General features: G+C 45.6%; 2 protein-coding genes and 1 pseudogene across 2 annotated transcripts in view; all 3 read left to right on the top strand.

Annotated features, from left to right (window-relative positions):
- Positions 1–8746, top strand: part of LOC144104775 (uncharacterized) — a 32576-nt gene extending 23830 nt beyond the window's left edge. Inside the window, exons 11-16 of the mRNA XM_077637955.1 lie at positions 1409–1632; positions 3225–3472; positions 3926–4202; positions 4549–4654; positions 5953–6197; positions 8091–8746. Of these exons, the coding sequence (XP_077494081.1) occupies positions 1409–1632; positions 3225–3472; positions 3926–4202; positions 4549–4654; positions 5953–6197; positions 8091–8153 (1163 nt within the window). The 3' untranslated portion in view covers positions 8154–8746. The remainder of the gene's footprint in view (positions 1–1408; positions 1633–3224; positions 3473–3925; positions 4203–4548; positions 4655–5952; positions 6198–8090) is intronic.
- Positions 8747–9515: 769 nt separating this feature from the next.
- On the top strand, positions 9516–19600 carry bai (Transmembrane emp24 domain-containing protein bai). Its single transcript, XM_077637954.1, has 3 exons — positions 9516–9799; positions 10583–10807; positions 18440–19600. Exons 1-3 carry the CDS (start codon positions 9620–9622, stop codon positions 18653–18655), a joined length of 621 nt encoding a protein of 206 aa, XP_077494080.1. The 5' UTR covers positions 9516–9619; the 3' UTR covers positions 18656–19600.
- On the top strand, positions 11167–14172 carry LOC144105131 (uncharacterized; annotated as a pseudogene).
- Positions 19601–21585: the final 1985 nt, after the last annotated feature.

Raw genomic sequence — 21585 nt, 5'->3', positions numbered from 1 at the left:
TGTTTCTAATGGCCACTGTTCTGAACACAGGCTGTAAGAGGGGAGCATTTTTTTCTTGTTGCTGCCTTGTCCCAGAACTTCTGTGTTGCCTAAACCCAAGTAACCAAATCGATGTGATATTCGTGGGATGTCAACGACAGATTCCTTTGTGGATCCTGCTGTTGCACATACTCCACACGTCCAAAACTATATTTTAAGATATATAATAAGAGAGTAATTACTCACTGCAAACTTTGGAACCACTGTGTCATTTTTGGTAAAAATTTCAGGAATGGTTTAGCTTCTTGTCATTAGACTATATTCTAACTTTCATTTGTGAATTATGAAATAAAGCTTCCTTTGATTGATTGATTGATTATCATAGCAATCTGTCATATATAGAGCAATTACGTCTGTCGGCCTAGGGACACCTGAGCTAAAAGCTGCTTTTGTCAGCTTGACGAGGCCCAGGGCCCAGCATATTATCTTCCAACACGATGCTGTGTTGTGCCAATTACTTTAAGTTTTCTCCTTTTTTTTAGCTTTAGAGCTGTCCACCACCTTTCTCTGCGCTTGTGAAATGCTTTCCCTGGTAGCTTGGTTGTTTGAAACGATAACAAATAACCTGAGTCGAACAGACCCAAAATGAGGTCTGGCTTACCAAGACTCCGAGTGGCGCAGAAACAGCGTAGGAAGATCATGTGCTGTGTTTCCACCAATCCAAACTTATTTTTCTGTTTGCCAACCTGCTGTTGCCACGGCCAACAATATGCTTTCTTTTTCAGTTTTTCTTTAGTGGTCTGGTGTACTCTTGATACAAGGTCTCCCATGACTAGAAATCATGGAAAACAAACTTTATAACTTCGCATCTTGAAAAAAAAAGGGTTCCACTTTCAACAGTGAATGCGCACCACCATCTTGTGAAAAGAGTTCATTATCTTCTTTTCTACTGCACATGCAAACGTGGTGGGAAGTTTCTTTATTAAATCAGGAATCCAAAACTGCAAAAATTAAAAAAGCGGGATTTTAGCCCCATATCCCCCGTTAAGATTGGAATGTCCCAAGGTATAAGTAGACGGCCACAGTGTGTTGCATATGGTATCCTTGCGTCTTGTGCATGCTTGCAAGAGCATGGTATCAGAATTGAAATGTGAAATAGCCGAAACATCTTTCCAAATAAAAGGCATTTGCAGCGCAATGTGTTTAGTAGCATAAACTGGGCACTTTTATTTTCTGTGTAGAATTTTCTTTATGGAAATTTGTTGCGACTGGGCCTATGCACGCATGAAGTTTTGCTGGTGTACAAGTAAGAAAATTTAGACTAGCTCTGTACTATTATGTACTATTAAGTCTCAAAAGTCTGAGCCAAGAAATGCAGTTGAAGATGTCAGTAAGACAGAGTGTGTTTTCCGTCGTCACTTTGCGGCAGGTGGCAGTGCGGAAGAGCAACAGCAGCTGCAGTGTCCGGCGTGCGAGTTCCAGGCGGGCTATGCCCAGCAGCTACAGGAGCACCTGGTCAGGGTGCATGCGGACGCGGTGGTGCGCTGCCGCCGCTGTCCCCATGCGTGCCTGTCGCGCGACGCACTCATCGCCCACTACCGAGCCCAGCACCCGCGCTGTGTGTGCCCCTACTGCGACCACATCGCAGACCAGGTGGGCACACACGGGGCACTGTCTTTTAAAATCGTTCAGTTGATATGCTCTTCAGTGTACTATAAGCACTTTTAGAGCGTTAGCTGTTTAGCTCGATGCTCATTTTCCTCTATTGTCGGTGCCGGCCACACCACAGACATTGGCAGTGCGCCAAGATGCTGTTTGCCAGTGATGACGTGCCATGCCTATGTCTAGACAGGACTGCTGGCAGCAGTTACTTGCTTGGCGAACTTGCTGGCGTGCCGTGATGCTGCAGGGCCAGTAGCATGTTTCTTGAAATTTCCGTGCTCTTACACCACAGCTAATACTCAAACATTCGCGTTGCACACTCGTAACTGTCCTGTGAGTTTTTTTTTCTTTTAACAACCTGTGGTTCTCTACAGTGCACTGACATTGCACGGCATGCAAGCGACTTTAACATTTTGTCTCCATCACCTGCACTTTGATGGAGGTGAAATGCAGAAACACACCCCGGTGCTGTGTGCAGGGCACGATAGAGAACTCCAGGTGGTCTAACTTAATCCGGAGTCCTCCGTAATGATGCCGCCCACGTGCGGCTTTGGAGCTTTAAACTCCACATACCAAACCATACTTTTTCAACTCAAATATTTTTTCCTCCACAATTTTCTTCAGTGTGCGTTGCCTTGTATAGCACTGATAATCAAAAGCAGCTTCTTTTACACAGATGTACAGATGGATTGGTATCCCAGGTAATGTTAGTTAAAACTGTTAAAACTCATTAAAATGTTAAAAATGTTAAAATTTGTAGACTCAGCAGGATTGAAGCTGTAACAGTATTGCCAGTATTGCAGCTAGAACATGATAAGAAAGAGTTTTTTTTTTATGGTAGTGATTCAATTAATAATTCATACTTGAAAATAGCTGGGACATGCAGAAAGTTTAAATTCTAAAGCTGTACAGAATTTTAAAGAAAACATACGTTGTGCAATTTTACTTGTAGCAGCTTTGCAGCAAAAATGCTTTTCACATCCTGCACATGTGGCGTTCTAAACTTGAAAGGCTGATAATAGAAGTGCGGAATTGGTATGACTCATGGTGGCAGCACAGCTAAGGACAGTGCACAGAAATACATTTACATAGCTACCACCGTTCCACTGCACTACACCTGCCAGTACTCCTCATACTGCATGTAGCCAACTAGCTTTCTACCAACTATAGTAGCTATCAGCGTTAACAGATGTGTAAAACTTAATTTTTTTATTGGCTAAAAATATGCTGCAATAAAAATAAAATAACATAAAAGTAATATGCAGGCATGTACTATAGGTCAATATCGTAGTTTAAAACTGTTCCATTGCGTGCCAGTGCAATAGTATGGCCACAGAAATTTTGGGCTGTTTTACCATTACGGTTAGCTTTTGGGTTCAATTGTCTTCCAGCATGCATTCATGCGGAACAACTGATACACATGTATGAGCATAAATGAAGGCTGTTCACATTTTTTTCAGTCTGTATCCTTATGTACATCTACACTGAGCATTATGGGGTTATAAGTGCATGCATTCTTTGGGGAATGCACACTTGTATGAACGTATATGTATTTACTCCATGTATACACGTACCTTGCGCAGGCATACGCCATCAGGCGGCACATGGCACGCCACACGCAGCCTGGCGCGTGCACGTGCCCCGTGTGCGGCAAGCGCTACAAGGACCCGTACATCCTCAAGATGCACCTCAAGATGGTGCACATGCCGGCCGAGGTGCTGTTCGAGTGCGCCCTCTGCGGCAAGAAGTTCAGCCGCAAGGCCCACCTCAAGCGCCACACCCGCACGCACAACCCCAACAAGCCGCTTAAGTGCCCCCTCTGCGACTACCGGTCAGTGGACTGCTGTCCCACGCTATCATCTTGCATGGGGTGCTGTGGTCGCACGCATGTGACATTGAATTGGGAAGTTGTATGGTAACTAGCAATGCTGCGCTTACTATATGCGAGTTTTTTACGCCACTAGCTATAGGAGGGACATTGGCTAGATTCAGGGCATTTACTACAAGGTTCATTTTTTCATGACAAAACCATGTTTTGAATCTTGCAGACTTTGATTGCGGTTGCAGTGTTTATGCTGTAAAGGCAACAAAACAAACCATACAGTGCATAGTCGCATCAGATGCCATGCAGAATTTCAGATGAAGTATTGAGATGTGCTGAGCGGAAACAGACAGTAAGGTGGTTGTAAGAGTAAAGAACTCTTTAATTTTCGATACAAAGGCCAAGCGCTGATAACATCGAAAGAAGCAGAGGCAGGTCCTGATGGTGGGGGACTCAATGCAGGGGATGCGAGCGGTCGGACATCACCAAGCACATGCTGATCCACGAGGAGCCTAAGCACGTGTGCACCGTCTGCAACCGCTCATTCCGGCACATCAAGAACAAGGAGCTGCACATGAAGCGCCACAAGGGCCAGAAGGACTACAAGTGCGGGGTGTGCGACTTCTACGGCTACACCTTCACTGACATCCGCAAGCACATCGAGCGGCGCCACGCGGACCCCCACACCATCCTGTGCGACCGCTGTGGACAGGCCTTCAAGACTCAGGCCCTGCTCAAGGTGGGTTTGAGTTTCATCCAACTTATTGAGGATTGCGTTCATTCCTAATGAATTCAGTTCGGTCCTTGTGAATTGGGATCAGTTCATTTGGCTAGTCAGCCACTCAGTAGGTTTGATTTAATTTAGTTGATATAATTGAATGCAGGGTATTTTAAAATTGAATCAAATTTAATTTAGATCAGTCCAGCTGGTGGAATTGAACTTGGGGACACAGTTGTTATATAGTGTGCAAGTTTTTATTCACTGTTCTCATTTGGCTTCCCTGTAGTATCCCCTTCAGGAGTAGTGAACGAAACTTTGTAAGCCTGCTTAACCTTCCGGCCTCCTTTTTTCCTTCCCAATGCAGGAGCACCAAATGAGTGCCCAGTGTGAGGTGTATCTGATTGAGCAGGAGCTGACCGAGTATGAAGAGGCCACCCCTGAAACACTGCTGGGGCCAACAGACGATCCAGGTGCGCTGAGTTCCTGCCGATCACAAGCTGCAGGTTTCTTGTAGTGTTGTAATGCCAGTGACATCTTGCGTGACCCTCTAGGGCAGCCTAAGCAGGGTGTCTGTTTGTGTGGACAAGTGTAACCTGAGAAATCTTGCCTGCCAAGTGCAGATAGCATGATATCACATTGGGAATACGCGCACCCATATCATGGGACAAAAATATTAAAGGTTGAAAACCCACATCGAACATTTTAGAGTCGCACTAGTGGCAGCTAGTGGCCTGGAAGACAACCATCCTGAGGCAATTATTGCACGCCATCACAGTGATAAATTCCCACGCTAAGGAGTGCTCACTCTGTTTTCAACCGTTACTGTTGTGGAACAGCACAGAAAGAGTGCATCAGAGGCAGCCAGGTGCTGCCTTATACACTTGCGAGGCATGCAAGTTTCAACAAGTTTCAAATTTTTAATTTCAACTCGAATAGAGGCCAGTTTCATCCCACCTGGCAAAATCAACCATTTTCCCAGGTAGTGTGCAAAGGCTTCTGTACTGATGCTGCCTCCAAACCAGCCAGGATCAAATGAATGAGGACTTTCAGGACAGTTTTGCCATAAAGTTCAGATCGGAGTTCAAAGGAAGACGTCGAAAATTAAAGATAAACATGACGAAAGCAGAAGGTGCCGACCAAAAGAAAGGATGGGATGACGTTTCGGCTCCCCCACGCGAGCCTTGTTCACAATGAGGCATAATATAGCTTCGTCGTTTATTTATACATGGCGCATGAGCGAACCCAGGCACCTGGCATAGATTGGGGGCAAGTCAAGTTTCCGATATTTCGATTAAGCGTGTGCGCTGTCGTCTGAATAATCAGCGATTCCAGATAGAGCCGTGACTTCCTGTCCCTTTCTTTTGCGGTAACTCGTGCCTCTGCCCAGTTTATGTTGGTGTGGTGGACACTGAGTGCTCGGCAAGCGCATTTTGATCTGCGCGCCGGTTTCTGACGTCACTTTGGTGATCACGTATTCTTCGCTCAAAGTCACCCGACTCGCCGATATACACAGGCGGGCAGTCCGCACATAGTGTCGAATACACGACACCTGGGAACTTTTGGAACTGGGAACTGGGAAAGATAAACATGTTTCTTGCTGTTGCATGGTACCACTGACGGCTGATGCAGTGCCTTTTGCTACGGTAGATAAGCCTAGATTTTCAATAGTAGCTTTGTGGCTGGTATTGTTAAAAAGCTGTGGTTTCAGCAGAGTACAACAGGCATGTTGACCTGTGTGTGTGTGTGTGTTTGTGGTTGCTGTTTACAGAAGCATGTGAAGGCACCCTGGAGGAGACATTGGTGGAAGCTGATGGACAGCTCATGGAGGCTAGTGGAGAGCTGGTAGATACTAGTGGAGAGCTGGTAGAGGCTGATGGACAGCTGGTAGAGACTAGTGAAGAGCTGGTGGAAGCCAGCGGCCATGTTTTGGAGGCTGGTAGCCAGTTGTTGGGGCTCCCTGGACACCAGTATGCTATCCTCACCACCAGCGCTGCTGGGGAACCTACTGGTGAGGTAAGCAAACAGCAAGCCGTGGGCTGGGGGAATGTTGCTAAAAAGCCTTCCTCACAGTACAGGACAAGTGAAAATTGTGGCTCTTGCGCAGCACAAATTTTTTAAGCCTAACTGGTGGATATGAAAGAAGGCTTTAATGGTAATCCGCCGAACCCAATGTAAGAAAGCTGCATTTACAACTGGAAAATTTTGTTGCATTGTAACGTTCTCTAATTTGACATTTCCTGGCTTAGCTGAGCTACTAGTTGCCAAGCAAGGTAATCTAGACTTGACTGTCATCATTTGTTACTCAGGTTGCATGTGTGTCAGTACATTGTGCAAAGGGTGTTAAACCAAAACTACAATGAAGAATTTATATTGCTATGAGGAAACTGACACACGGCTTGCAAAGAAATCGAGGTTGAGAGAACAGAACCTTACTACTTTGCAAACCACATTGTCAAGGTCAGTTTTCGTGAGCTTTAGTTGTGTTATCAGAGCAGTGCGGCACGATGGGCTCAAGCAGACAGCAAAGAATTTAGTTGCTTTTTGTCGTTATTGTGCATCAGCATTCATTGCATTGCATTTGCAACTCGCTCAATTTGCTGCCCAGCCAAGCCATTTTTTTTTGTCTTTTTCTCACTCTTGGCTAATGGCAAATTCCATTCGGCATTCCGGTGAGTGCAGCGCATTATTCCAAATTTGCTACGGAGCACAAAATCCACGGCAGCATTATGAAGTCCAAACCAAAAATTGATTCAATAAACTCTGCGGAGCAACACTAGGTAATTCGCGGCAGAGTGAGTCGCTGTGTAGTAGAACTTAGGTTGTGAATCCGAGTTGCCTATTGAAACACACTTTTTGGTTTCCAGAGCAAGAAAATGTGCTCTGCATTGCAGGCGTGAATTCACCTTAAAATTCACCATAATTCACTCTTCAGGACCCAACTGTAGTTTCCAACGTATGTAGCTGCCATTAAATATAGAGATTTCATTTCAGCTGAGTTGCACAGCCATCATTTTCACACCAAAACAGAACTGTCATTCGATTTTTGTGCTTCTGCAAATTGAACAGGAGACCCAAGCCTTCACCACAGCTCTCCGAAGAGAGAAGTTCTGGCCTTCGATTAGCCCAGCCAACAGAAGAATTTTAAAAAGTTTTCCAGTTGAGAAGTTTTCGAGATGGTTGCACCCACGGACCGAAACAAAACAGTCGGAGTGAATAAATAAATTTCAGAAAGGAGAGAGAAAGCCGCTTGACGGTGAAGAGGGGAATGGGGAGGACAGGCAACGAGTCAGCTGCAGAGCAGAAGCCTCAAGACACATGCGTGCACATAGCAAGTGCAGTACACGCAACACACTTCACTCGTGAACCACAGGCCACTCGTATGTCATGATACGAGTTGCATGGAACGTCCTAGGTGATGAACATCCTCGCGCATACAAATGCTAGCATGCGTCTCTCACGTGGAATCAAAAGCGTACTTCAAGCAAGCACATGCACATTCTAGACGATGCACATGTCCTACCACACATTCACGTAAGCACTTCTCTTTTGTAGTGTTAACAGAGTAACATGCACACACCATACACCACGTATACATGCATACATACTTCAGAGAAGGGCGTTCAGGCCTCACTCAGCCTTTGCCACTGTTCTCCCGTTGTTATGCAAGACATCTTGTATACCAGAACGGCAAATTTCTGTGGGGTCTCATGAGTTTTTTTCACGCCTCATCCCTTCCTTTGAAGGAGTTTACACTTGAAACGAAGTTCACTCTTTTTTTAAAGAGTTAACTCCTGTGGAAATGGCTTGAATCTCAATGCATGCTTTCACGTTGCAGATGCTGGATAAGTTTTAAAATGTAAAAGCCGAATGCAATAAGTTAAGAGCAATATAAATGGTTTTTTACAGGTGTCTGAAGTGGTGCAGGACACGCACATTGTGGTGCAGGATCCCGGCCAGCTGCTTGTCTAGTCATCATCACATCAGAGGTGCATGGGATGCCATGCACATGATGCTTCGTGAATGAAGCTGTACAGTTTCCTTTGTGCTGTTGGTAGGACAACTTGTGGACACTGTGGCAACCTCATGACCCAAGAGCTTCCATTTCTGCGAGACTGAACACATGTGGCTGCATTGCAAGCTTTGTGATGCAAGATGCAAAGTACGACTTCCACGTAGGGAATGGATTGTGCACCTTGTGATTATACTTTGTACATTAACTGGCACTGTGTATCAAGCGCATCCTGTACATAGCATTTGTGTGTTTATATTAATGAAAACTGTTGGGACCAGATAGTTTTTATTTCCTTCTGATATTCCGTTTCAGCTGTTTAGTGTGTGCATGTCATAACTTATATAACTGATGAACCACTTGTGCGCCTCAAAAGTATAACTAGTGCAAACTGACACAATCACTTCGTCAAGTAAGGTAGATATGAAAAAAATATCTGTTGCGAGTCTGGAAGAGTGTTGAGAGCTTTTGTGGATCCCGGTACAGCATTTTTTTTTTTTTTGCGCTAGCAGAAATAAACGAAAAATGGCTTTCTGGTGCCCGGTGGGATATATATGCAGTCTCCCCAGTCTCTCTTTTGCAAAACATTTTCTTGCAACCCGAGGCATCGGGCTGTCGGAGCCGCGGTTCCTACGCGGCTGACCACCGCAGTCTGCTCAGAGATTGGGGAAAAATTAATTTAAATTGAAGTACGTGCGGGCAGGACAGCGCTGGCGGCGGCCGTGGTGTGGTTCGCGCTTTGTATTGATTGCCGTATTAATTGCTGCATTAGCTGCTTGCTTTGTGATGCACTGAAAGCCTTAGCAAGCAAGTTCCTGTGTGCTTAAAGTAATTAAACTATTGGTACACGCCTTACTGATGAACCTGAAAAGTAACGCTATGAAGTGACACCATAAGTTATTCTAACAGATGGAATGGATGCTCACTTCACCGCCGCGCTCCGACTTGGTGAACGAAACTTCGACCGCACCTTGCATGCACGACTGTATACATATTTTAATGCGCATTTAGAAAATTGCGTGGATTTTGGTTCGTGACTTTCGACTGCCGCAGTAATGTGCTGGCCGCTCCACGGAGCCAGACGGAGCTTCAAGGCGTTGAAGAACGCAGGCGCTGCAGACGCCTCGCTCGAAGCTGCCATTGGCTCGCCCAGGCTCACCACCATGCCAACTATGCCATTGTTTTTCGTATTAAAAATCTAAGAATTTGTGAATAGATTTTTGTTTGTATTTATGCCGCTCTTAACAAAAAATATTTGCGCAAGTAAGTGTTTGTTTACGTACAATTTATGATGTGGTTTGTGCAAACCTAAGTAATCCAAGAGCATCCAATCCACAACGCAGTCGTTGACTTTGTCCGCTTTCGGCTCTCTTCCACGTCAGTGTTCAAGCGCTCCGGTGCACATACTTCGTAGCTGTTAAATACGATGGTTTCTTGTGTGAGCTTAATATCGGTGCTGACCTTATACCTGGGCGCAGCGCACGCGATACGCTTTCACCTGAAGCCAAACACGAAGCGCTGCCTCAAGGATGAGGTGCTCAAAGACGTCCTCGTTTCGGGCGAGTACCACCTCGCGGAGACGCCGGGCCACAAGACGGATCTGACAGTGAGTACTGGTGATGTGCGCAGCTGCGCGGGAACTGACGATGTGTGCTGCTGTTGGCGTTAGCTGCTCGCCACAGTGTGTAGGTCTCGTGCACGAGTCGCGAGCTGGCTCCAAAACAAGGCCTCGTGCAGCCGCACTTTCGTGAGCCAACCGCAGTTGATTGGATGCGCGCGGTCTCTGCTACTAGCACGCGCTGTTTTTGGTCTTGGTAGTGAGTGTGTGTGTGTGTGCTTGCTGTTGTGGCAACAACTCCCTGAACTTTAGCCGCTAGTGTACTACAAGCGTACAAAGCAGTAAGCGGTCGGTCACTCCTGGTAACGACTTCAGTTGTATCGGTAGATGACTCCAGGCCACCGCGACCGGTACCGGACATACCTTGGTGCCGCGAGGAAGAGACGTTGTCGCACTGGAGCTGCAGCTGTTAGCTGCTTTCAGCAGTTTTCTGGTCAAAGCGAGAACTGTGCTCCGAGCACTGCGGCTGGCTTGTAGCACCATAGCGATTGCCCCGTTCTTGTATTTCAGTTTGTTTAGGGAAGCACCCAAGGAGGTCCTAGGTAGTCAGTTAGTGTCATTTGAAGAAAATTGAAGAAAAAATTTTGGCAAAGCATCTGAAAATGCTTTGTAGCCGCATAACTGCACATTGATGCTAATGAGTTATTTTTCACTAATTCATCAATTTCGCATGCGAGTTGTGTATTTTGTGCAGTGCCATGGTTGTGCTTGGTTTTGGCCATATGCAAGAGCGGCGCATTACAGGGTGCCATTCCGATTTCGTGCGTGCAGGTGAAGGACAGCAATGGGCACATACTGTACAACAAGGATGACATCAAAGAGGGCAAGTTCGCCTTCACCACAGATGCGTACGACGTGTACGAAGTCTGCTTCACCACCAAGATGCCGAGTGAAGTGAAGGGCGCTGACCGCGAAGTGCAGCTACTGCTCAAGCATGGTGCCGAGGCCAAGAACTACCAGGGCTTGGCAGAGGTTGGCAAGCTGAAGCCACTCGAGGTGAGTGTCGTTTGAGAAGGCATCGCCCCCAGAATGAAATTCGAGCTGTTTGGGTGATGTAAATGGCCCCCTTGGGCACTAATTTTATGCACAGGGGTTCAAATTTTCACTGTTACAGGGGTGGAAGTGCTGCACCATTTTCGCCATCCTGCTTGTGACTTCTTTCTCCGCTCTACCCTCCTTCAAGACACAAATATTGTGCCAAAACTGCCCCAAACCAGCCGCCTCTGTTTTATCATCAAATTTAGCGGAACATGAGTTTTTCCTGCACAGTAGTCCATTGCATTGCCTACAAATTTGAACCATTCCATTCAGATATGAGGCACCGGTCTGATTCACTGATCTGATGCAGCGATCCTATGCACAGGGTCTGTTGCCAATTCTTTGAAATTGAGCAAGCCTCATTATCACTCAAGTAAGGGTGGAAGTGCTGCGCCAGTTGTGTCATACTCTGCCAAATTTGATCTGCTGCGCCAAGCTGCGTCTAAATGCCAATTTATGCCCATTGCAAGTATACAGAGCCAAATTTAGCAGAGTGTTATTGTTGGCTGGGCAACACTGGGCACTCGCTATGAAACAGACTTTTTCTTTATTATTACTGATGGCCTGGAGCCATATTTCGAGGCAAAAGTAGTTCAGGAACTTGACATGGCCGACACGTTTTACACCATCATGATTGACTAGAGCCTAATCCCTGAGGCCGAGGTGCAGAACCTGGACATGCTTGACAGCTACTAATGTGCTAACACTGAAAATGTTGTGGTGGAGCATCTCCAGTCCTTTCATTTCGGCCATGCGACCACTGATGAGCTGTTGTCCTGCATTGAGGATGCCCTCAGTGACATTCGTAAGAAGAACTTATGTTTTTATAGTGACGGCCCTAACATAATGAAAAGCCTTAAGGGAAGGCTAAAGGAGGAAGTGAGCCCCGACATGGTTGACATCGGTGAATGCAGCTTCGACAAAGTTCACAACGCTTTTGCTTTTTGGCTGGATATGTTCTACGTGGAAGTAGTCCCTTGTAACTGATGCCCACTACTATTTCAAGTTTGCCACGAGGCATGCGGACATGAAGGAGCTGCTGAATGATCTAGAACTGCCCCAGCTAGAGTTTCTGCTGCACGTGAACAGCAGATGGCTGACACTGCTTCCTAGTGTTGAGCAAGTGCTAAAGTCATGTGATGCCCTCAAGGCATTCTTCTCCAAAGCTGGATAGCCAAGGTGTTCATCTATGAGGCACGGTTGTCTGTCATCTGCATTTTGTGACAAGACACTGTGAGCAAAGTTGTTTTTCCTTCAAAACGCTGCTCAGGTATTTGACAGATTTCAAATGCTCTTCCAAAGCAGACCCTCCTGCATGTTTTCTATGACGAGAACCAACATAGATGTTGGTTCTCGTGAAGTTTTTGGACTAGTTGCGAACAAAATTTCTCTGTCACATTTAATGTTGCTAGCCTGCTCCAAAAGTGCTCCGAAATAGCCGGTGAGTTACTCCAAACCTGCTTTTCTTTTTTAATTGGCTTTTGGGGAAAGGGCATGGTGCAGTATCTGTCTCACATATATCATTGTAGACCTGAACTGTGCCGTAACAGAAGGAATAAAGGAGGGAGTGAAAGAAGAAAGGAAGAAAGAGGTGCCGTAGTGGAGGGCTCCAGAATAATTTCGACCACCTGGGGATCTTTAACGTGCACTGACATCGCACAGCACACGGCCGCCTTAGCGTTTTTCCTCCATAAAAATGCAGCCGCCGCGTTCGGGTTCTAACCCGGGCACTCCAAATCAGTAGTCGGGCGCCCTAACCACTGAGCCACCGCGGCAGGTCCAAACCTGCTCCATAATGCGGTTTTTGCTGCTCCAAAGCTGCTCGAAAATAACATTTGCTGCTCCCAAGCTTGCTCCAAAAAGCTGGAGCCCGCTTCCACCCCTGCTCAAGCTGAAACGTGAGAAGCCACTGGCAGAGAAGCCAGCGAAGTAAAGAAGGTGGAACCAGCAACACTGACGCAGGACAAGAACAAGAAGGCACACACGCACAACACCGCCGTATTATGCGTGGGCTTCCTTGTTCTTTTTCTGCGCCTGTTTTGCCGGTTCCACCATCTATGCATTATCAGCACAGACGTAGGATCAAAGGACATGCACTAGGTGGAGGGCACAAATGTGCTGCTCATTGATGTGAACTGATTGAGCGCATCAAAGTGATAGACTCCACGCTTCAATCTGTCAAGTCAAATTAGGCAAACGCTATTAGTCAAACCTGGTAGTCACGAATTTTTCCCTCCCTTGTCGATGTTGTTGGATCCAGATGCTGACGTGGAGTGATAGAGGGTCGGTCTCGTGAGTGACCCGGGGGTGTACTTCGCGACTGGTGAGTTTCAGACAGGTGTGCAGGTCTTCTGACGTTGAAACTTGGAAGGCTTTCCTTAAGAAGTTATTTAATACAACATGTACACACCGAAATATTTCGGCCTCTCCGCTGTAACTAAAACAAAACTTCAAACTCCTGTGACTCCGGACCACCGTCGGCCACCACACGGCCACCCTGTCCGGCCACCGCTCAAGGAACTCGCGTCTCCAACTGTGCGGCCCCAGGGCCGCCACCGGCCGCGCACGACCGATCTGTCCGGCTGCGACACACCAACCTCCCACGATCTCCTTTGCATGCACTCATCTCCTTCCGTTCCGGCCAAAACTACATCCTCAGCCAATAGACAATCCTCCTGCCAGAACTTGCTCTTTAGCAGCCAATAGGTGACTTTCCCGCCACCTTTCAGACATAAGATGTCACAGCACAAAAGAAAAGCACAAAATATAAAACACGCCTTGCTGCAAGCTGCCGTGGCTAACTAAAAGATGCTACAACAAGAGGAGAGAAACACAATTTACAACACACGCGTCGCTGTTAGTCGCTCTGGCTAGCCAGCAAGAAGGTTAAGAAAAAAAATTGGCTTTGGTTTAGCTCTGGTTAAACCTGGAGTGACGCGATACCTTCAGCTGGCTGTGTGGAACTTGGTCACTTGACCAATTACTTGATCAGCCATGGCGCCGCGCCGCCGGCAGCTGCTCCGCCACGCTGAAGGCTCGGAATGCTACCGTAACGTAGCTATCGCTACAAAAAATGCACAGCGCCGGTCCACCCGAGCCGTCCTGTCGTCGTCTCGTGTTTCAGACCGACCGACTTGAGAAAGCAAGCCATTCCTCACTAGCATAGGCCGAGGAACCCGCAACTCGCGTGCGACGCCGTCTTGAGTCTTTCCCCTTTGTCGGTGCATTCCCCTGCTCCCGTTCAGCGGCCCTCCTCACGCTTTACCACGACGTACATTATCTGCGTGGTGACACTGGTGTTCAGTTATGAAATGCACAAGTAAGCATTTCATTTTCTGCTAGAATGTTCCAAATTCTTGCTCAGGTCTGCTGTGATATTTTAAACACCTGTACATGTTTTGGCTGTTTGTCTTGCCTTGTCAGAGGTGCCTGCGTAGTCAGCAAAGCATTGAATGTTGAATAAAAATTATTCACATTGTGGTTTTTTGTATGTCAGGAATTGACAATTGCAATTATTAAAGGTGTTTGACCCTAGAAGCATTCTTCGAGGCATAATTAGAATGCTCCAAACCTCCTTAATTGCCCCAAAGGTGCTCCATAATGGCATTATTACTGCTTCCCGAGCTGCTCCAAATCGCTTGAGCCTGCTTTCACCTGTTGTGTTCATTTTTAATGCATGAGCACTAAGGCTTCCAGTTTAAAAAAAAAAACCTGTTGTGTCTTTGTCCGAAGCCAGGGACACCTGCAGAAATAAAATATCGTAATGACTGGATTTCGAACTCGCAGTTGCATGAAAATGTCAGCTTTGCTGGCCACTGCACGAGAGCACTATGCTATCGCTGCAACCGATAATCTCTCGTGCTTAACCACCACTCTCTTGTGCTGTGCATTGCACATTGTAGTCTTCATCAACTTCCATGCGTGCAAAATGGATCCAGAACACACCGCTATCGCTATGCCCACCTAGGTGTGTTAAGGGGTCCCAAGATTTTATAGTACTCTACCACTAAGGTTCTCAGTCACCGAATTCGCCGATCTTTGCCTGAAGCCAGACCTTGAAACCCTAGCCTCTAAGTGAAAGCGAAATTAAAACACGACGCGCTGGTGCACATACTTCGCATTTGGCCAGGTTAGCTAAATTGGCTTTTTTTTTCTTTCATATTTTCTCAAAAAGCATGCCAAGATTGCACAGGAAAAATTTCCATCCCCCCTCTCTTTGACTTTTGCCGAGCCTCCAGATCTTCACAAAAATTAGAAACGGGTTTATAAGTCTCATTAATGCTTCTCTGACTGATTCCTATCCTAAGAAGTGGCTGCATAAACAAATCTGTACATTTTAGACATTTTAAATCACTCATGCTTGCAAAACCAACAAGAAAATGTGCCCTGTACTTGAGTGTCACTACTGTTTGAAAGCACGAGCTGTTTTAAAAACAGCTAACTTGTGGTAGTTATGTGGAACACAAAACTGTAGGCTTTTAGCATCCTTACTCATTATTATGCTGGAGGAGTGAGTGGCTGTGCCTTTAAATGAATGTTCTGAAATTCATATTTGCGTGAGTCAAGTTGCTGTGATCTAGGCGAGTAAATTTTCTGCTGTTTCATTGCTTATCCTTTGAGATTGTCTTTGTTTCTGGTCCTGTCAGTGCATGACTGGCAACCAGTTAAAAGGAGCTTAAAATAGACTGCATCTACAGCAAGCTACTCTAGCACCTCTCATCAACCTGTTTATTCCTGAGTTGAAAGAAAGTTTTTTTAGAGTTCATCTCGGATATATCGAATTATCGCTTATATCGAACTGTCAGAATATCCGTTCGAAAATCTCATGCTAACGCATGGCAGTGTTTGTGTCCATCAAGCTCCTGTTCAGTGCAGCATTCAATGCATCGAACTGCGTGTCGTGCCCCTGCGAGTGGAGTTTCTCCTAATTGCGCTTCCGCAATCACCTTTAGTGCACGGAGGTGGGTTGCCTGCACGGCCTTGGGCATCTGTTGGCAACGCTAGCGCTGTAAAACATTGCGACAAGGTGAACGTGGCGGAGAACCAAAGGCGGAGAAGGTCTCATCAAATCAGGAGAGTGCGTTAAAAGTATTCATCTGCGCCTAGTCATCTGCTCGTGGCATACACAAGCAAAAGAGTAAAAATTGACGCTCTCTACATACCATAAGCATATGCACGCTTACGTATGCTAAATGCGAGCATTTTGCTGGGCATTATGCCATTTGTCACATTCGCACATTTAGTTAAGCGTATCCAACCAGAGACGCAGCGATAACTTCAGCCTAGTGGTGCCATCTGGTTGTTAGAATGGGAAGCATTTTGTCAGCAAACCGACGCACCTCTTTAGGACTAGAATTGGCAGACTCGTTACTCCAAATAAAAAGTAAAGAAAATTTATACTCACACGTTCTGTTATAGGCAAGATGAGACAAGGCGAAAGCTCGGTGCCCAATTTATGTCCAGTGAACGTGCTAATTCAGTCTAAGGCAAGAGGTCTTGCTTTGAAGGGTGCCACCATATTGGAAAAGATGTTTTAGAGCATGCAGGAGTTGTGCACGATGAACTCTGGAAATAGGGTACGTACCATGAGTGCACGTTAAGGTTCGATATGAAATAGCATTTGGCACATGCGCACTTTAAAGCACGCTGTCCCATATATCCGTGTACCTATTTTATACTGGCACTGCATTCCGCATTGTCAGAACAGTGCCTGTGCACTCATCGCAGCCTTCGAGGAACTACTAGGATGAAGTATAGGGTGGCCTCTGGTCTGGCGCACTTATTTTCAGCACAACACTGCTGTCATGCAGTGAAGGCAGCCTAGCTCACCGAAGGATTGCAGCAGCTCCTATGTGGCTTGCTTCGCTGCTGAAGGCAACGCAGAAATCAACTGTACTCTAATTTTAATTTAGATTTTATTGTGTTTACAGTGTACCAGTAACAGAATTAGACCTCTTATGATCAGTGGTAGATTCTCCCAATGCACCGTCCGCTCTGGCTTCAATGAGAAGTGAGCTAGGTCTAGCGACATCAAGCGAGCAGTGTGCCGCCAGTATGCCGGCGAGCGCACATCGCCACAGTGAGCACGCTGCTAACGTGTGTGTACCGTATTCATGCATCTGAGTTACAGATGACCTCGTCTGTTGCCTTGTTTTATATATAAAATTATATATACATGTATGTAACTATTTCGCACTACTCTTGAGTCCGATATATCCGCCATCAACTGCATTGCTGCACCGTACAAGCACTTTCCTGTTGCCAAGTGAGAATTTCAATTATATCTGTGTGTGGTCCTCTTATACCAAAGGGCTTGACCCTCTCGAGCCCTTTTGTATTTTTCTACAAATTCAATTTTCTGGTTGTTTGCTTAATCATTTGAGCAATAGTAGTTGACTGTTACGATGTTTTCATGTGCACTGACATCTTTTGATCACTCACTTATTGGGAATTTCAGCTCTGTGGAGATGCCAGTGGTAATTTTTGTGTACTTTGCTTGTACGGCAATAAATACTTACTCGTGATGGCTACTGGCTTTGGTGTTCGGCTGCTGATACCTAGGTCGCCGGTTCGAACCCAGCCTAGCAGCCGCATTTCGATGTAGTTGAAATGTGAAGACTGACCGTGTGATGTCAGTGTACATTAAAGGACCCCAGGTGTCTCTTGTGACCCATGTGGAGCTTTAACCCTTACATGCTGAAACTTCAAAAACATGAAGAAAAAAATTGACATATTTTCATATAAAACGTTTATTTCACTTCAAAATTCAGAATCACTTTTATTGATCGAAAGAATTTCCTCCACTGTAGGATACGCGGAAAATTCACTACCTGTTGCGTTTGGTAGAACTTCAAACATTTCACATCGATTGTAATGCCACATATCTCATCATATACAAGGGTTTTCTTGTAACAATGCACAAAAATTATTAGTTTTTCTTGGAGAATCACAATGTAGTCGATGGGGTGAAATCTGAAAAATGGCGTCCATAGAAGACTGGCAGATGTTTCTGAACGCACTAAGCACAACTCTTGCAGAGCTAAAGTTTAGAGCCTCTTGAACCTACACTGATAGGCACAAGCTTTTACACAGTAAACCTTTAGAGTTACTTCACATACAAGCAATGTCCTATACCTAAGACACTAGGCATATGGGTTTAGACATTAAGCCTTAAATAGCCTGCATGCTGTTTATCATTAAAGTCCGCATTCCACAAAAATGATGTGTGTCATGAAAATTGCTGATTGGTAGAGGGAGGTAATGTGACGTGTCATCACATCGTGCCCACTGTGGCAGGTGGTAATAAATTAATGATTGGTAAAGGGAGGCTGCATGACCTGATGATTTTATGACAACCTGCCCATGGAAGAAAGAAGAGAAGCAAGAAAAAAATGCCGAGAAACTTCGGTTGGAGCCAGTTCTTGGCTTCAGCTTCACTGAAGTAGCAGCAATGAGGATTTCTAATGCTATCGCATTCCACTCTTAAGGTGCGTCAAGTGCATTGCTTTATAGTTGAGGGCGTGGCATTGGCTGTGGTTATAACCGGTGCATTATTGTGTTCTTGCCCCCCCCTCTCAACCCTCATCACAGATGAAGCTCCAGCAGCTGGAAGACTTGTCGGAGGCCGTGGTGAAGGACTTTGCGTACATGCGCCAGCGGGAAGAAGAGATGCGTGACACTAATGAGTCGACCAACTCGCGTGTGTTGTACTTCTCCATCTTCTCCATGTGCTGCCTGCTGGGGCTGGCCACCTGGCAGGTTCTCTACCTGCGTCGCTTCTTCAAGGCAAAGAAGCTAATTGAGTGAGAGGGACAGAAGAGGAAGGGTGTGTGTGAAGGAGAGGGCGCACTGTTTCAAGTAGGGCAGGGGAAAGAAAATGGGGGGGGGGGGGGGGGTTGTAAAAAGGGGCAATAAAAGTGGAACACAGAAGGAAAAAATACTTCCTTACCTGGGCAGATGAAAGCGTATGTGAGTGCACCAGCTTTCAAACTGGAAGGGAGGAGTCGCTGAGGACATCTGCAAGGCTACACTGGGCACAGCTGGCCCTTGTGGGGGTGTTTTCATAGTGTAAAAGGGCTTCACGGTGGGAATGCACAGAATGTCTGGCTGCATCTTAATTAAATACGGCACTCTGAGATGACAAAGCTTTTATTAAAAGGGTGACCACCTCCATCTGTACAATCTGGGGCTCACATAGACTGCACATTTCTATGTTTTCTGTGTGAGAAGTGTGGAGTACCACTGATGTGGATAGTGGTACAGTTAGTGGATGTGTGCTCCATTTCACCAACATAATTGGCCTTAACTCCAGCCCTTTCAGTAGGTTTCAGGAATTGCCAGAACTACTTGCAGTGAGTTTTTTTTTTTTTTCCCTGGGCAGTTTAGGTTTGTTTTAGGCATACAGTTTGTATTTGGAGGTGTACATATTTGCAACAAGAGGGACAAGTTCCCCATCCTTAGTTCCCGGTCTTGACTCGCGGTAATAACTAGTTGCACTAGGATGTCTTGTCATCACATAATTTTGCTATGGCTATATTGAGTAAGGGATATTTTTATTTATTCATTATTCTGTCAGAATGGTGAATCATATGTCGTTGCACATGCGGAAAAATTCAAGTCGCAAAAAAGTGTGGCAGTAGTGCCATGATAGCAAGCTCCAAGAGCAGTCTGATAAGCTGGCTTGGATGAGAGACTGAATTTTAACCCATATTTTTTTTCTGAAGTTCAATAAATTCATTTGTTTGCTTGGTATCAAGTTGTTTTGCTCTTCTGCTTCCTATACAGGCCTCGGATGAGCAGACTCGGTGCCACTTTTAGCAATGACACTTTTGCCTCATGAAATGCCACTTCAATGGCACATGGCTACACAGAGAACATAAGCACGATTCAGAATTCTAAACTGCACTCGGCAAAAGCTTTTATTTATTTTATTTATACAAGTACCTGCAGCACCACAAGGGCATTATTGCAGGGGGGATAATTGGAGGAAATTGAACATGTGACAAAAACAGCTAAGCACAGTTGCTTAAAGCAAGAAAGTAACAAAATACGTAACATCGATTCTTCAGTGTACCGCGGTGCAAAATTACAACACAGAAATGGAAAGGGTACACTATCGCATGAGGCGCAAAGCCAGCGAAAAGATAATGTGACAGCAATAAGAGAAAAAAATGCGCGTGCTGTGCAAAAATTGCAGACTGGTGACAAGAGATAAAATACAGCACAATTAACATTGAAGCATCAAAGGTAAATCGAGAGCACACCATTTGAAAGCTGTGAACCACGAATGCAGCTGTTTTCATTTTTTTTTTCAAGGAAAATGTTGACTGCGTAGGTTAGCCGATCTATAACATGCCTCTTCATGAGGCAGTAGCTTCCCCATGACACTTTGAGCACTGAACATCGGGAATGTAAACAGCGCACGCTGAACGTCCACCGCAATCTGTCCAAAACGAGACTAGTTTCCATCCGGCGCCCTGCGTGGCCGGAGGTGCAAAAACGAAACTATGCCAGGGCTAGGGTAACCCTAACGGATAATCTGTGTTCTTTTTTGCTTGTTTTGTCAAAAAGCAGCCTCCGTGACCTAGGAGGCCTTGTACAATGCGTTTCAAGCGATCTCAGATTCATTGGGCTGTCATGAACAGATTGTCAGGAATAATGTTAACAGCGCACGATGTGTTCTTTCCTCTGGCGTCCCCTCGGTCTGCACGTAGCAATTCCATTTGAGAAACAATATATGGCTTAAAGGTATACTGCATTAAATTTCAGGTGGTTTGGTGGGATTAAAAGCTCGCGTTCCCAAGTCGACTGAAACCACTTTCCACTGGCGCAAAAGATAACAGTAGTGCAGCGGGGTAATGGACACGCTATGTCATGCCTTCCCAAAGGATGCTAAGCTCTGAAGAATGGATCCGTGTGGCGCAGCTAGCCTTCGCTGCAAATCTTCTAGGCCCGGCAATTTAATCCACTGCGATCCTCATCCCATTGAAACGACAGTGCCGTATATAATGTCACGTATACGTGTGTTCTCGACCACGAGAATTGTGTAAGTTATGCATGTATAGTATAGTCTGGCAGCGTATAGTAACAATGCTTTTGTGTTATGCATCAATAACGCGTCGATTGTTCGCAGACACCAGAAAACCGGTGAATCGTCTTTAAGTAGTAAGCTGGTTGCAATTAGAGACGTAGCCATATCAGTTTTTAAATTTCGAAAACGATTACCCTCGCCGCTATGGCTTGGCGAAAAATACATGCTCTTTCGGAAGTATGCAAAGCAACGCCTCCAGTGCATGTAAATATAGCCCAAAAAGCCAAATTTTGTCACTAGACCAGCTTTCGATAATCGCACCTTGTGAAAAAGAAGCAATTTATTGCAGTATTCCTTGGAGTCCGCAGCGTCGAATCAAGGTCCGCACCCCGCGGATAGGTGTGCCCGAAAGTGCGTCGCATAGGTAGTGCAGATAAAGTACACATGCACACACCTTTTTGTGTACAAGCGAGATCATGAAAGCTGATCATGATTCTATATCACGCATATGTAAAAGCCAGTAAAACCAGCCTTGGAGGAAACAAAAGCACTTAACTTCGACAAAATGGTGTTTTTATTGCATATGCTTTCAGCCAACAGAACATTATGAACTTATTCAGACACTGTATGATACATGAGATATGATACATATGATACATATCATGCACATGATAGTACATGAGAGTAGAAACTACATCTGACGCAA

This window comes from Amblyomma americanum, chromosome 9 (genome assembly GCF_052857255.1).
Source record: "Amblyomma americanum isolate KBUSLIRL-KWMA chromosome 9, ASM5285725v1, whole genome shotgun sequence".
Lineage (NCBI taxonomy): Eukaryota > Metazoa > Arthropoda > Arachnida > Ixodida > Ixodidae > Amblyomma > Amblyomma americanum.
The sequence above is the reverse complement of the archived record's forward strand: the minus strand, read 5'-3'. Positions and strand labels throughout refer to the sequence as shown.